At 41.5% G+C, this 17,435-nt stretch overlaps 1 protein-coding gene and 1 long non-coding RNA gene across 3 annotated transcripts in view; one reads left to right on the top strand and one right to left on the bottom strand.

The window, feature by feature from the left end:
- rev3l.S (REV3 like, DNA directed polymerase zeta catalytic subunit S homeolog) overlaps positions 1-2,783 on the bottom strand; it is a 123,139-nt gene extending 120,356 nt beyond the window's left edge. Inside the window, exon 1 of one of the 2 annotated variants that reach the window (XM_041564626.1) lies at positions 1,676-2,783. In XM_041564626.1, coding sequence (XP_041420560.1) covers positions 1,676-1,814 — 139 coding nt within the window. In that variant the 5' untranslated portion in view covers positions 1,815-2,783. The remainder of the gene's footprint in view (positions 1-1,675) is intronic. The other variant, XM_018265392.2, reaches the window with a different exon arrangement.
- Positions 1,882-13,096, top strand: LOC121394242. Its single transcript, XR_005961577.1, has 3 exons — positions 1,882-1,966; positions 5,205-5,268; positions 12,519-13,096. It is a non-coding gene; the product is annotated as an uncharacterized LOC121394242 (long non-coding RNA).
- Positions 13,097-17,435: the final 4,339 nt, after the last annotated feature.

Genomic DNA, 17,435 nt, shown 5'->3' with positions numbered 1-17,435 from the left:
CCTGATGTGATCTGCATAATTGACTGCCCAAATTGGCATCTAGGAAGTACGGTAACCTATAGTAGACAATCAAATGTTAATTTCAGTGTTGCAAATGCAGCTGCCTCAACAAAGCAAACTGATGACTGCAATAGGTTACTGCCAATTTTGTTTGCAAAATTGCCCATTGTTTGTGAATGAGCTCCTGTGTTCTCATCATAACCTTCTCACACAACTGTATACTTGACTCTTGACCAGACCACAATTAAAGCATCATAGCAGACACATGAATAGAGATCCATGTCTCAGTCTAAACACCTAACCCTGGAGTGACTCATGGCTCTGTCTATGTTTCTGACACTGGAGCAGACAATTTTACCCTGAATTGTGGACCCTTTTGCATCCTATAACTCAGCCTGTATGCCTGACAATGGAGCAGGTGCAATGACCTAACTAGTGTGCCTGGCCTAGGACATCTCAATTCCAGTGGCGGTGCACTCAAGGGTCCAAAGCATCGCTTAATTCAAAAGTTTTCTTTAGGTAAAAAACATTACTTTATTAAATACATCTTGATACTAAGAACAGCGTCCGAGGTCGCTATTCTTCCTGACTTTTGAACTGAGTGATTCTTTGGACCCTTGAGTGAGCCGCCACAGGAATTGAGGTGTGCAGTGGATACGTATGTTCTTATTGACGGACCCAGGGCGAGAGCACCTGGGTCACACCGCCGACTGGGTGAGATCTTTAACGGACAAAGCAATATTGTATTTTGTAATGAAGGGGAAGTGTAACAGCTACATTTTACAAGGTCTGGGGCTTACTGCACCCGGGTCATGGAATGGGAATGGTGAGGGGCCCCTGCTTACATATGGATATATAGTAATATACTATTACAGCAAGTTGGCTTGATTGATTTACGTTGAACCCCTAGCACAGTGCTGGATATATTTGTGCCTGGCCTTGGAGAAGATATTCTGACCCAGCCATTGTGCCTCACCATGAGATGGACCCCTTGACCCAGGGCAAATGCCTGAGTGCTATGTGTCCAAATCTAAAGTGGCCAGTTTACTAGACTGTGTTTGGACCTTTTAAGTGAGCCTTCTACTAGACTGTGTGATAGCTGTGATAACTGCCAAAGTACTGCCCCATAGTCAGATTATGCCCCAGTCTGACCATGTTGTGCTCAGTGTAAGACCCTATGTATGTACCTGACCTGGTTCAGGTCCTCAGTTTACTCCCAGAAAGTATGTGCATTTGAGTGTGTAACTGTCATTCTACCATTGTGCCCCAAGTCAGCCCATGTCAAACGGTGTATAGCAAATCCTGTCAATGATCTATGCCAGTTAGAATGCCACACTTGGTCAAGCATTGTTTCCCTGGCACAGTCTATGTGCCTCATCTAGGAACAGCCCATATACAAGTCAGAGATTGGCCCATCACAGAGCTGTTTTCCTAGACCTAGAATAGCTTACTTACTATGTCTAGGTGCCAGAACTGGGTCAGGCCATGTAAAAGTCTGTCTGCCTAATGCTGAAATTCTCCTCGTGCTGTGTACCATACTCTGTACCACACTCTGAGACAAACCTTTCACCTGTGGTGTCTTGTATAGCAATGTACCAGCCCAGGGGTAGCCTATGTACCAGGGGTGGTCCATGCCCTTGCCTTAGAGAGCTGTGGGAATGTGTCAGTTCCTCACCTGCAGGGGTGGCTCCGAACACTCTCACCACTGGAACTCTCCGCACCAGACTGTCTCTGAAGTGGGACCTTGTTACATCCAGCCCCGGCAACGGAGCAGCCAAATAGTAATCCGCCGTGACAAGGCGCAGGGAGAACATCTTGTCAGGAGCAGAGGAGGCTCCCGCAACCCCCTGGTGTTAGGATCGCCGCTTCCTCTAGACTTCCCCCGTTACACACAGGAAGATGTGTCTGCAGCCCGGAGACTTCCCCGCGCACAGGGACCGCCCAGCAGCAGCGGCTCAGTAAAAAGGTGCGCGACTTGAGACTGGGAGCAAGAATGTGCCGGCGCTTCCTTTGGATAGTCCGTGAGTGGTGGCCCCAGTTTGGCCAGCACTTACTGTACATACACATAGGTCTAAAGGGAAAAACTCGTCTCTGGCAATAAATGTGCGAGCCGACGTAGCGCTAGTCATGCATGTCCTTCTCTGTCTCCCAGGGATATGTACAAACGCAATGACTTTTCTGTCATACTCTCTACATAGCTCTCAATTGCCTTCTCTCTCTCCCAATGGAAATGTCGTTCCATATAAATTCACATATGGAGGAGGGGGGGGGGGCTGCGCGGCGTCTCTCAGCTCTGACAGTCTATCCGTGCCTCAGTCACTTGCTGCCCCCACCGGGAGCCTCATGCTGGGAGAGCGCTCTCCAGTCGGTCAGCGTGACTTTGCCCTACGGTCAGTCTCGGGGCTCGGGCTGCGACGGGCGCAGCTGTTGTTGCCATGACGGTGACGACACAGCGAGGGAGCTTGAGGGGGAGAGAGTGGGCGTAGCTTGATTGCATGCCCCTACACGAGCTGAGGGGACTGGGATAGGGCAGTACTCGGCTTTCCTGCCCGCTGTTTGTACCGTAGTAATGTACTGATCCCAAGGAAACAGCGTATCCCACGTAGTGCAGATGTTCCGCCTGCGCGCCTCTTGTACGACTGCTTCCAGCAAGCTGATTGGGCGCTACAGAAGGGCCACGGAACAACAGTTTCCATCTTTTGACAGCTCCCTATTTAAGGGTTAACATGAGAAAACATTCTCTCTGTTGGCAGAGGCTGGTTTAGGAGCAGGAGTCAAGGGCCTCTTCTAGTAGTGGGATTTCCAAAACTCTCAGCAGTGAGGTACAGCTAAACTTCAGTAACTGGCGTGGAAATATCTCCAGGGATGTCAAGCTGCAACCCTCCAACTGTTTAAAGGGGACGCCGACCAAATAAAAATGCATTTTTAAAATTCTAAGCGCCTTTCCAATTTCCAATAACATTCAGTGGTGCAAAAAAGGGAATTGCAGTTGAAAGCCATAGCTGTCACTTTATGCCAGCTCCAGGCAAGACAATCAGCTAGCATCTGCTACATTGTTGTCAGTCCCTCCCAGCAGTGCAAAGATAGCCAGGGACAGACATATATTGCTTTTAATAGCAATTACACTTCCAAAACAAGTTTAAAATAATTGACAATATGTATATAAGTATATAGGAAAGGTGGTTATACACAAAAGGATAAGCAGATCTCTCCTCAATGTGTCCACCTTGAGGCAGGCGATATTGGGCTGATCTGATTGTGGCCCTATAGCAGTGATCCCCAACCAGTAGCTCGTGAGCAACATGTTGCTCTCCAACCCCTTGGATGTTGCTCTCAAGGTCCTCAAAGCAAGTGCTTATTTTTAAATTCCTGGTTTGAAAGCAAGTTTTAATTGAAAAAAAACTAAGTATAGTGCCAAGTAGAACCTATTGTAGGCTGCCAGTCCACATAGGGGCTACCGAATAGCCAATCACAGCCCTTATTTGGCACCCCAAGGGACTTTTTCATGCTGGTGTTGCTCCCCAACTCTTTCTACGTTTGAATGTGGCTCACCGGTAAAAAAAGGTTGGGGATCCCTGCCCTATAGGAACCAATGATTGTATTACAGCGCAGGCAATTGGACCTACAGCCACATCAATGAACCAATGTGGTCCCCAGGAATTTTAAAAGGGAATTATCTCAAAAATGAAAATGTACGCTTCAGCATACTGAAATTAGAAAATTTCTAAATATAATCGATTAAAAATTCTTTACCGTTTCTGAAATAATTCATTTTATCCTCACTATCCCTCTCTCAGCATCTGTTTCTCTTCATTCTCTCTTCTTGCAGGAGTTGAATGTCAGATATTCATTGACATATATCTTATGAGGGGGCTCCTTTTGCCTAGAAGACGTATTAGAACTCACTAGACATCATGACTCTCGACATGCAGGATTTGTGCAAAAGGCAGTTATTTTGTTAGATTTTGTTTGTACTGGAATCAGTTATTTGAGTGAGCTTTAATTCATCTGCTAGGAAAGGAAGCCCCCCCCCTGCAATTAGATATATTGGATCTAACTGTCAATGAACATCTGACACCCAACTCCTGAAAGAAGACAGAATGAAGAGAAACGTGCTTTGAGAGGGATAGTTAAGATAAACCTGATTATTTCAGAAATGATGCAGAATATTGAATTGACTTTATTTTTAAAGTTTCTTATTTCAGTATTATGAAGCTTAAATAAAATTCTCATTTTTTTTTTTGCCCAATTGACATCTGGCCAATTTTAGGAAGCCCATCAGAGAGCCCTATACACCGGGCAATAAACTGCTGTCTTTTCCGTTGGCAGCTTTTCACAGCTCGTGTATAGAAACCTTAATTCCATTTTGGTGTTTGTAACCCCATTTAAATGGGGAGGCCACCAGACAGGTTCAACAATAACTGTTGATGCCGCACACCCAGTTTTTGTGACTCATCACTTAAGATGGAGTCTTATGTCCAGCACTGCCAGGGATTACATTTTGTATCTGAAAATGTTTTTTTTTTTCATTTCTTTTAGCCAAGCATTTATAAGTATAAATCCTCCATACTCACATAATCATGTATTTCAGAGTGTTTAAAAGTATCATACAACCAATATAGAAAACACCACAAAATGTTATGTTGGAAATAGTGTAATCTACCTGGTGGGAATTTTAGAGCTTGACGAAACTGAACTGGGTCATGAGGCCTAGAATAACATCCTTTATGTTTCTTAATGATTTACAGCTGCAGTGCAGCAGAGCTTATTATGGTATGTACATGTGGGCGTTGCATGTGCTGCTGAGCAGGGGAATCACTGATTCCGATGGCTCTGTACCTACAGAAAAGCAAGCAGAAGTTAAGAGGGGAGAGGGGGTAAAAAGCTCCTCTGTGTGGTAACTTTTCCCTGTATCCCTACAGACAATAATGTATATCCCTCGTGGGAACATATGCAGCACTTTGTTTTTCTGAAACTGCCTTCAAATTAGTCTTAGAATAACTCATATGTACAATATTTATTAAGCACAAAAATACTGTAAAGCTCGAATGTAAAGTGTCAAAATGTTCTTGTTCATGGAAAAGTCAATGGGAGCTGCATATGCCTATTTTAGTGCATTGTTTTTACATTTTTCAACCAACTGAAAATTATAAATGGAGTAAAAAGTTATTAAAACTATTTTCCTGATTTGTTTTTCTTCCCAGGCATCTCCTATCTGTTCGGGTTACTACCCTTGACCATCTGACAATATTTTAAACTTCAAAGCAGGTAGGTAGTTGGGAATGCTGCTGTACATACATTTGTTATTCAGTAAAAACATAACAGTATTCTCCAACTGGTATACACTGTAGCAAGCTACAACTATGAAAGTATTACTTTCTGTCTAAGTGGCAATGTTAGTGTTAACACAGTGAATAAATGATCTAGCATTCTGTCTCCCCTGGTGTTAGAGCACCAAATGTGGCGATACTGCTTACATTGTGCATAGTGCTTATTATTCACATGCTACGATTCTGTTCTGAAGAGAAGGTGTTTGCCATGTAAGGCAGCAGCAGCCATTAACAGAGTAATGTCTGGGAAATAATGGTATAATAAAACCTCTCATATGCTCTCCTCTACTGCAGTGCCAGTCCTTATTTTAAAGTAACAAAACAGTAAACTTACATGGTAAAAGTATCTGAAACAGTATGTGGATATCACTATAAGCACTTCTACAGAATTACAGTACTCCTTAAATGACTAGAAGCACAGTTAGAATTGAAAAATGTGCATTTGTATTTCCAAACCAATTTTTCCTATCCAGTAAAATCAAACACATTTTCTCTAAAAAATTACCATAGACGCACAGATTATATCGTACAAAACTCAGTTTTGTACAATATTCGATACATGCATGCGGGAAGATGAGTCGATATTGGCAGCAGGGCCAGATTTACATACCAGGCACCCCTAGGCCCTCTGAGGTTCACCGCCCCCCTGTCCCCTTCCTTTTATTCACAGAAATTTCCATTGTCTGGACCGTAGCGATGGGGATTGGCGCACAGGAAATTTAAAAAACTTTTATTTCCTGCTAATCCACAGTGTTTCTGAACCAATGTGGGTATGGTTTGGCAGCATGCCGCCCCCAAAATCCTGGCGCCCTAGGCCCGGGCCTTGGTGGCCTTCCCACAAATCTGATTGGCAGAAAACTCGTATAACGGTCAACTTGGGCAGGTCTGAAAATAATGATTCCGAACATCGCCCCCTGTTACTGCTGATTTGTCAGATACAGGTAGAATTCTATTGTTTCTACCTGTATATCTGAAAATTCAGCTAAGATGTCTATACAGAAAACAAACAAACTTTCCTGTAGTTGCAGGAAAGCTTGTAATTGTAACCTCTATGGCCACCTTAGTGTCAATGTATGTCATTAATGTATGTTAGTTTAAGTCTATAGATGTGAGTGTGTGCGTGGGTTTGTAAGGGTGAGGTCTGTAGTAAACACTTGAATGTGAAGTGCCATAATAACTATGCACACTTCATTCAAACAAAGATAATAAAATAAGCAACTACAATAATGCTCATCCCCCATTGAAGCAGCCCCATTTATCATGAAATTAAAAAAGCTGGATATTGTGTCTGCTTCCTCCCAGCAGCTTGTTGTAATATAAAGAACCTTGAACAAGACACCTTGCAATATGAAGGCCTGCTATGCTTGCCCTCGAGAAGGTCTTAGTGACTGTACTTGAAGTAATGGCAGGTTTCCAACAGGTGGGGTTATAAATTCCTCCTCCCGTAACAAACACAGGATGATTTGTTTGCTCTGGCCAGGCTGGCACATGCTCCTGGTTTCTCATTACCAAGGTATCACACAAGAAGCATCTCATGATGGGTAAAAGCTCTCTCAAGACTTTATTGTTGCAAAACATACCGATGGCATTGTTTACAGACATATTTCTAAACTACTGAATGTTCCAGTGAGCACCGTTGGGGCCAAAATCCAGAAGTGGAAAGAACATAATTTCACCCTAAACTGACAACGACCAGGTGCTCCTTGCAAGATTTCTGACTAAGGAGTCAAAAGAATAATCAGAAGAGTTGTCTAAGAGCCAAGGATCACTTGTGAATAGCTTCAGAAAGACCTTAAATTAGCAGGTACAACATTTTCAAAGAAAACAAGTAAAGCAAGAAAATAAGTAATGCACTCAACTGACATGGCCTCTATAAACCACTCAAGACTCCACTGCTAAAGAAAAAGTATGTTGAAACTCGTTTAAAGTTTGCTGTACAAACGTTGCAGCACACCATGTTTGGAGGAGACTCCAAAAACACTGTACCAACAGTGAAATTTGGAGGTGGGAACATCATGGTGTGGGGCTTCATATAATTGAAGGAAGGATGAATGGAGAAATGTACCTTGATAAGAATCTGCTGCCATCTACCAGGATGCTGAAGATGAAACGAGGGTGGACATTTCAGCAAGACAATGATCCTCAACACACAGCCATGGAAACTCTCAGTTGGTTTCAGAGAAAGAAAATAAAGCTGCTAGAATGTCATAGTACAATCACCCTACTTAAATCCAATTGAAAATATATGGAAAGTCCTGCAGCCGGTCGGGTACCCACGGGTTACCCGCCAAGAACCTGCAGTACCCTGTGGGTTGCAGGTAGAAGTTTCGGGAGCGGGTATCAACGCGGGTCAGTGGTTCTCCGGGTTTTCGTGTCGCGGTTCGGGCTGCGGGTCTTCTCAATAGTGAGTTTTACTCCTTTTTTTCTGATCACGCCTACTTCCAATGATGTCACGTCCGGTTTACAATGACAGCACTTCCTGTTTCTTGATGGTCAGCAGGTCGTGGATCGGGTTGCGTATAAGGTACTAGCGGGTCGGGTAGCGGGTCCAATCGGGTAAGAATGCAGGTTGCGGGTTGGGTTTAACAAATTGGTTCCGCGCAGGTCTCTACCCCAGAACCCCCTAGAATATTATCCATACAGGAGGTGTCTTGAAGCAGTCATTACCAATAAAGACTTTTCTACGAAGTATTAAATACAATTCAGTAAGCATTTTCAATACTTATTCCCTGTGTCATTTCACTTTACTACACATAACTTAATTTATGGATTTATTTGTTTTGAGTTCTTTGTATGGGTGGATTACTTTAGTTGTTACCGACATCTGGTGTAAATATCGTATTGATAGCCCCATTAGTAATATATTTACTGAGAAAAAAATTAACATGTTCAATACTTATTTTCCCTGCTGTATTTTTTTTTTAATATAATGTAAGTTCTCTTGTAAACTCCAAATTATAGGATGCTCAGGTCCCATAGACTCCAATTTAAATCAAATAATTAAATTTTTTTAAATTGTTTTTTCTTTGTAATAATAAAACAGTGCCTTGCCTGACTACAATATAATTAATTCTTATTGGAAGCAAAACAATGCTATTTGGATAACAGGTCTTTTACCTGTTCAGGCCTTCAACCTTTAAGTCCCTGCACCAACAAGACAGAGGCAAGCAATGCCTCGGTGTGAGAGGAGAGGGTATGTCAGTATAACTAATACAAGGCCTGAATGGCTTGAAGGAGAGGTTAAAAACAGAGAGCACCTACGGCAAAAAGATATATGCTAGGTAGGAGAGCTGGCACACAAAGCATACTTGTTTATACCATCTTTTTGAACTGTTTAAACTGAAAAAAAAAATGGAAAAATAGTCTTTAATAAAAACAACGAAATTCTTCAGATTCTTGAGACACAGAAGCATTTACAGAACACATTATATAGAACTGATTATTTTTAAACCAAACCTGCTGAATCTACTGGGTGGAAGGGTTGAAACAAAATTATACATTTGTCCCTTTCAGTACATGTTTTAAATGAAAAGGCAGAACATTTTTAATACAGGCCAAGTTTATTTGTCTACCATACCTTTAAGTATTACAGATCCCAGGATACACCTTGAGCAAATGAAGCACATTGGACATACTTGTAGTTTGCCTGCTGGTTTGTTTCATGGTAGTATTGCTGCTGCAGAGGTGAATTAGCATTAAGCATGCAGTGCAGGTAATGCCTCCTCTCTAAAACATATAGATAAAAGAAAAAGCAAAACATGCATATTAACAAATGCTACACATGCAGAGACCTTGGATACAGAGCTATATATATAGTGAATGACAATTTATGGCATGCTGTAGACCTCTAGTGACCAAACAGAGGTATATCAAAACTTCTCAAAAACTTATAAAAGCATGCTCTGAGCTGCCGAGTTTCACTTTATCTCCTATAGTAAATGGTTCCACTTAGCTTAGTGGTCTGTAACTGTAACCACTGTGAAACTAGATGGATGTTAAAGGATATATATTGTGTGAAAATCAGTAATGTACCAGTTCTATTACACTCCTCTAAATATAGAAGACATTTTCTTAAAGTAGTGTTTTGGGTTGGTTTATTGAAATTTTTTGCAAAACCCTAAAAGTCCTATCCACCTGTTTAACTTCCTGATGCATTCTTTCCCAGGCTGTGCAGTGGAGCCAGCGGCACTTAGGACACTTCACTGTAGGCTACAAACCATTTACAAGCTAGGCAGACCTGATAGAGAACTAAAGCCTGTCTTTGCTTGTGTGACTGCAGGGCCGTGACTGGCTTTCCCCCTCCTTCTGTTCCCCTGGCCGGAACTATAATAACACCACATCCCTCATTTGAAACAGCGACCATAGCACATCTATAGAGAGCTCATATCATTTTTAAAGATAATATTTAGTTTTAGCCCAAAATAAAACCAGCAACATATTGTTCATTACCTGCAAGAAAATAATCATTTGTATTTACTGTAGTCAATAAAGAAATGGGGAGTGCACATTATTTTGCAAAGCAAAATTAAAGGAAAACTATACCCCCAAAATGAATACTTAAGCAACAGATAGTTTATATCAAATTGAATGACATATTAAAGAATCTTACCAAACTGGAATATATATTTACATAAATATTGCCCTTTTACATCTCTTGCCTTGAACCACCATTTTGTGACTCTATCTGTGCTGCCTCAGAGATCACCTGACCAGAAATACTACAACACTAACTGTAACAGGAAGAAGTGAGGAAGCAAAAGGCAGAACTCTGTTTGTTAATTGGCTCATGTGACCTTACATGTGGTTTGTATGTGTGCACAGTGAATTGTACGATCTCAGGGGGCGGCCCTTATTTTTTAAAATGGCAATTTTCTATTTATGATTACCCAATGGCACATATTACTAAAAAAGTATATTATTATGATAATGGTTCATTTACATGAAGCAGGGTTTTACACATGAGCTGTTTTACTCAGTATCTTTTAATAGAGACCTACATTGTTTGGGGGGTATAGTTTTCCTTTAAGAAAAATGCTTACTGGGCAGTGCTGAAGACAATATAAGAACCCACCTCCTCTGACATTTTTTCCAAGATCCATGCTACCACTATGAAATAAGAGTTTGGGAGCTTCCAAATTATTTATACTTGATCAGGGAACTTAAAGCCATAGCCTGTTTCTTTACCTGAAAGATACATCTAGCCTGTGTGATTTTGAGAATCCTTAGCCCCTAGATCAGCATCTCTCTGCATAGCAAGATTCATCATTTTCCTCTGGTATACGGAAGCTCATCCTACAAATACATATTTTGCTGTTGTGGAACTCAACAGCAAGTCAGGAAACATCCCCTCCTAACAATGACAACGATGCATTTTACCATGTTTTCTTACACAGAATGCAGTGCTTTCTCCCATAATCCAGCATCACTGCACCCACCAGAGGGAGTTATCAATTGTGTCCAGTGTTTAAATTGTGTGCGATTGTGCTTGTGTTTTTATTTGAATTGGAATCAATTAGGGCCAAAATGTCCTATGTCCAGTCATTTCTGCCTTTCTGTTTCAAAATTACATTTGCGCTTGATTTTTAGCATTTTCACAGTGTGCAGAGAACTCTGGAGATACCACTACCGTTGATATTTCCCTTTGTCACTTGCTGCACAATTCATACAAAAATATATGCTGGGCACATTGGTTCAGGGCGTCAAAATGCTCAAGCAGTTTTGGATGGAAGTACCTTTTTATAAAAGGTATCAATCTGTGAAATGAATGAATGCATATATTATCCTGCAGTTACAACTGCTGCTGCGGTTATAAATGGACCCATATGTATATTAAACCTATCGGCAGGGAGGCAGTGCCCACAGAGCCCAGGTAACACTGCTATGCCACAGGGAGAAGGATTTGGTATGTTTCGAGAAAGCTTGTAGCCTTCCCAGTTACATATAAATACTTCTCAAACTCAACTACCCACAAACTCAACTGAGCCAGTATCTAATTTGCAAGAATTGCTTTTATTTCCTAGGTTTGGTTTGGTGCTTCAATAGGCTACAGCTACCCAGTCTAGCTAGTGATATACTGAAATAACCTTGAAGTGCATAAACAAGGAAGTGGGTACAGGAAGTAGGTACTTGCTAAACATACTGTTTTCCTCACAAATTGGAGTTTAAACCTGGTTTGCTACCTGTTTGGTTTTGAGCTGAACAGTTCAATTCAGAACAGTTTTTCAGGCCTGTTAGGGTTCCAATTGCCCAAATTTTTTTAGCCTTGTGAATCTCAAACAATAATTTGACCAATAAATTAAAAACATCTAAATATTGCGTTACTCATCATGATTTTTTGTATCAACATGACTTTATTATCATTAACTCTTTAAGTGCCAGCAGAATTTCGCATTTCGTTTGCTCTAAATACCAAAAAAAAATTGAGTAATCATGTATTTCTACTCCACAGTACCAAGCATCGAAGCTTTTCTGAACTTAGCAGTATTTATAAAAAATTTTGAAAATTCAGAAAAATCACCTTAAAACTTTCACTTTAAAAGTTCATATCTCCCACAAAGCATAAGGTACCAAGAAAACAAACATCCTCAGTATGAATGTCAGAGGTCCACTGAACAGTTTAATGCCCATTGTGCAGAGGATTACCAAAGAATCTGGCCCTTAGAGAACCCAAAATGTAGTTAGAGCATACAAATTGTCCCAGAGGTCACTTCATCTACTGGAAATTCAACACGTTTACTGCATTTTTTTGTGGGGTAAAGCACAAAAATATATGTTGACCCTCCAAAACCATATATTTCTGGAAAGTAACCTTTCAGTCGAATTTAAAATGTGTAACCATGCCTTTCTACTCCAAACTACTAAGTTGCAATGCTTTCCCAAACTTGCCACTTTGGATGAAATACCTGAAAATTTCCTCAAAGCTTCCACTTCCTATCATCTAATATCCCACATAGCATTAGTTATTTTTCAAGTGTCCACTGCTCTTTAGGGGCCCAGGGGCCACTGGATATCTGCTTTTGCTTGTTGCCTAGGGGCTTCTAAACGAGTGGGGATGGAGGTGGCTTTAAAAGCCGCTCCTCCTCTCCGCAACATGGGAGTACTGCAGATCGTAGAATTAGTTCTGTGGCACTTGGGTACATTTATTCACAGAATGTAGATTCTAAGATCTAACACTGTTTTTTATTTCAGAAAGAAAAAGCAAATCACTTAAAAATGAGGAAGTGGCATCGCTGACTACCTCAGCCTCAACATGTTTTGCACTGATCCAACCTGACTAGCAGAGCCGGATTTACATAGTGGGTGTGCCTAGGCCTAAGTTGGTCATAAAATGTTTTAGTATGATGAGGACACAAATATTCTGAGACAAATTGCAGGTGTTTTTTTTAATAAATCTGGCCATAGATGGGCAGACTTTATTCTTTGTGCGACGAACGCTCATTCATTTCAGTCTAACCTTCTACCATTAACCAGTCAGATTAAAATAAGGAACACTATTGTACCAGATCCTTTATCATTTCTCCTGGGGCTACCCATTAAAACATTGAAAACCACTGAGACTAACAAACTAGCAACACACATATTGACGGCTGCAAAAACACTCCGAGCAGCTCAATGGAAAAGTACTTCTCTCCCAAAACAACAGGTTCTCATCACCAAAGTTAAATGGGTCAGAACAATGGAAACTATTAGAGCATATTTACAAGGTATGGGATTGTAAGATATTATCGGTAGTAAATCTTTTAACCTGTCAGATCAATGTAACAACAAGTTGCCATGGTATGAAAAATTTCAGGACAATCCTCACACAATCCGAAAATCGCATGAAACATTCGTTCGACTGTATCTTTGCGTCTGTGACCAGCTCTATTTGCATTTTTTAATTATTTGCTTTTCTATTTTTCCTTTCTCTGACCTGAAATTTGAAATACTATGTGGTTGATTGGGTAAGCAAAACCCAAGACCACCAGAAGAAAACACATTAATGAAAATTCACTGAAAAAACAGTGTAAAAAGCTGGGTAAAATAAATGGCAAATTTATCAAGGTGTGTGTTATTTTACTCCATGCCGTTATTTTACACTGCTTCAGACCTTTGCCATTTTTATACTGGTTTTTGCATATCAGTGCATGGAGATGTTTGGCTAATAATTCCACTGTACATGCACGCCCCCATGAAGAAATAAGGAAGGAAGGTGATCATTGGGGTTACCCTAACATTTGGCACCCCCCCCCCCCATTGATTGGACATTTCCTTCTCCTTTAAGGTATGGAGATCCCTAATACAGAAACCTGTTATGCAGACAGCTCCAAATCATAAGAATCTCCCACAGAGCTTGAAATCACCTGGGTTGCTCGGGAATTGTAGTTAGTATAGTACCTAGCCTTAGGTCTGAGCTTTGCTGATATTATAGCCTTTGTGCTAAAGGAGAATCTGGTGACATTTTTGTTAGGGAAGTGTATTAGAAATGGTTGGTTATGTTCATATACTGTAATTGCCTTTCCCAGAAAAGAATGCTGGCAGTTTATGAATAAAGTTATATTACGTGTTTGTTACAGTCCCCAGATCTGGACTGAGATTCAAAATCAGTCCTGAGGCCCAAAGATCCTCACATCCTTATAAATAGTGACTGTCTATGGCATCTTACAGCAGCCTCTCTGGCTTTTGCCAGAGTCCACAGACTGCTAGTCCAAGACTGATGGCCCCCAACCTGCTTAAGGGCAAATATGTCACGTAAGAAATAATTGTCCCACTATGTGTATACAGATAATCCTACAGACGTCCCTGTACCACACCATCACTTGATTACCTTGTGACACCATACATTTTCTATAAAGTATGAAACAGTAGTGAGCCAGGATAATGAGTTAGTGCTGGAAACTCCCGCTGACACTGCCAAAACCCAGGGAATATCCATGTGATCTTATTCCTAAACTGCCAGCATTCTCTTCTGGGAAAAGCAATTATATAAACAAAAACAACCATTTCTAATACACTTCCCTGGGAAAAATGTCACCATGTTCTCTTTAAGCACAAAGGCCATAATATCGGCAAAGCTCAGACCTATGGCTCAGTACTATACTAACGACAATCCCCGGCAAACCCAACTGATTTTAAGCCTATTCTGCATAACACTAGAATTTACCTTTTGGCTGGTCCCAGCCCAGAGCAGTCAGTCAGTGCTGTTGTTAGTAAGGCAGCTCTATCTGTGGGAGCAGGAAGAGGAACTAGCAATCATAATCATATGCAAATCTTAGGTGTATATAGCAAAGCCCTGGAGCTATAAACGCAGGGGCTGCATGACAAGGGATCTGAATGACCAGCAGACAAATTCCACTGGTTTATATTTAAAGTGTAACACCATCTTGGCGACCCCCCCCTGTGCCATAGGTTATACACCATTACCTTCTTACCCTTTACAGGTCCTGAACCCCTTTGCTAAGTCAAAAGGGTACTGGGAATTACCTCTCATGGCAGTGCCTCCACCTAGTGGGATCTGGGAATACACCTGTGAGTGGCTCCATTAGGAAACAATAATCAAACACACATTTGTAATATAACAAATATAAACTTTATGTAATAGTAAAAGTAAAGTAAATATGCAGTTCACATATTAATGACCCACTACCCTGGGGATATTTGCCTGGCAAGGAGGTGCCAGGATGGGACTGCAAAGTGACACACTCCACTCCTGGTGGACAAAGAGAGTCTCAGTCCCTTCTCCCCATGAGCTCTTAACTTTCCCAGGTAGCGCTAACTGCTCAAATACCTCTCCAGATGGACAGAGGTAGTTGCTCCCATGTAGCAGGCACACAAACAACACCTGATATCTTTAACAGGCAATACATGCTGGATCTGCTCACTACCCTCCCACGGGCACAACTCACCCAGGGACTCACTCAGATGGGCAGGAACAGGCATCCACAGCAAGCACATGCACCTTGCTTTATCCTCATGGCACAGCTCCCAGCACTCTCCATAGTGCGAGCACACAAAAAGTCATCCAAGCTCTAAACCCACATGGTTGAGCTAACCAGGCTTTGGAGCCCCCTGCCACACGCCTGGCAGGGCTATCAAACTCCTTTTAGCACCTAAAGTTCAAAATCACTTTGTTTTCAGTGAAATAGAAAGCAGCAATGGTGGTAAGCACATGGTTATGCCTATATCAAAATAGTTGCGCAGCAGCGACACCTTCTGACTCCCTCTAATATCTGCCAGAACACACTGCACAGGAACCAGAGCTCCTTCCCCTCCCTTCCCTCTAGGTGCAACCTATAGCTGGAGAGGCAGGGAATTTCCCACCATGTGGATTTCAGGAACATAGGGATTAACCCTATGGATCCCTACAAAAGATTGGCAGAATGTGATGTAGCTACTATTGGGTGAGAAGGAATGAGTAAAGGTGGCCATAGACACACAGATCGGATCTTACGAATCGAGGATTCGTACGATTTTCAGATCGTGTGTGGCGTGTGCCGACATCTTTCGCCCGGCGGAGATCGGTCGTTTGGTCGATCGGTCAGGTTTGATTTTGACCCGACCGATCCCGCCGGAGCTCATGGCACATCGTAATCTGATCGTTCGGCCATACGGCCGAACAATCAGATTACCCCCGATATAGCCATGCCTGTTAATGGCATATCGGGGAAAGATCCGCTCGTTTGGCAACATCACCAAACGAGCGGATCTTTGCATCTATGGCCACCTTAAGGCAGGGTAAAGAAAGAGAGGGAAGTGATGTCAGGGGAAGAAGCACTTCCTTATCTTCTGAGCAGGTAGAAACATCCCACCCACCTGCCCTCCTTTTTTGCATACTTTGTGAAATGGCAGACGTTTCTCTTCTTTATATTATCTTGTGGATGTTTTTCTACATGCACTGTTATATTGTGGTTTGGGTTCTGTTATACAGTATAGATGTGAGAGTCTGCATAGTATTATTCATGTTCAATAGATGTGAAATGCTTGATCCAGGGAATGTTTCCAATCGCCATTGGGGTCAAGAAGGAATTTTTTCCCTTTTGAGGCATACTTGGTACTGGCTTCAGGCTGAGGGCGCACTGTTATTCTTTCATATAACCAACAGAGGGCGCTGTGTGATATTGCAGTCACTGTTATTCTTTGATATAACCAACAGAGGGCGCACTGTTATTCTTTCATATAACCAACAGAGGGCGCACTGTTATTCCTTCATATAACCAACAGAGGGTGCTGTGTGATATTGCAGTCACTGTTATTCTTTGATATAACCAACAGATGGCGCTGTGTGATATTGCAGTCACTGTTATTCTTTCATATAACCAACAGAGGGCGCACTGTTATTCTTTCATATAACCAACAGAGGGCGCTGTGTGATATTGCAGTCACTGTTATTCTTTGATATAACCAACAGAGGGCGCACTGTTATTCTTTCATATAACCAACAGAGGGCATTGTGGGATATTGCAGTCTCTCCCCAAGTGAACTGTTGGTATAGGAATGATTAAAAGTTACTGCAATCTCAGCTACTCGGGTCAGGTACCGCTGACCCGAGTATAAGCCGAGGTAGACTTTTTCAGCACATTTTGGATGCTGAAAAACTCGGCTTATACTCGGGTATATACGGTACTGATTCACTTGCTTAACACAGATATGTTATTGGATTTCCCCCCACTATAATAGTATATATTAAATAAAACGTAATATTGTTTGTTTCATTTGTTTAACTAGGGTTTCTTCATCTACTTTTAGGACTTGTTTGAAAATCAGATGATGATTCATATAAAATACAGAAATTTTAAAGGGTTCACAAACTTTCAAGCAACACTGTATATGTGCACTGATGTCCTGCTACTTACATCTTCTGACTCAGAAGCAGCCAGAGTTAACTCAGTTGACCCCTATTCCAGCTGCCTAATCTTTTGCAAGTATCATTCTACTACCTTAATTAAAAGTTGCTTCTTCAATTGTTGATTCATTTACTATTTTTTTGTTTCTCCTGGCACCATCCAGTCCTACATCATTACTCTTCATGGACTTTGTTCCAAGATTGGTGAGGGCTAATCATTTCATAATATGATTATGTCATACAGAGAAGTCTAACGAGGACAGGTTGGGGAGCCGCCAATTTAT

This window comes from Xenopus laevis, chromosome 5S (genome assembly GCF_017654675.1).
Source record: "Xenopus laevis strain J_2021 chromosome 5S, Xenopus_laevis_v10.1, whole genome shotgun sequence".
Taxonomy (NCBI): domain Eukaryota; kingdom Metazoa; phylum Chordata; class Amphibia; order Anura; family Pipidae; genus Xenopus; species Xenopus laevis.
The sequence above is the reverse complement of the archived record's forward strand: the minus strand, read 5'-3'. Positions and strand labels throughout refer to the sequence as shown.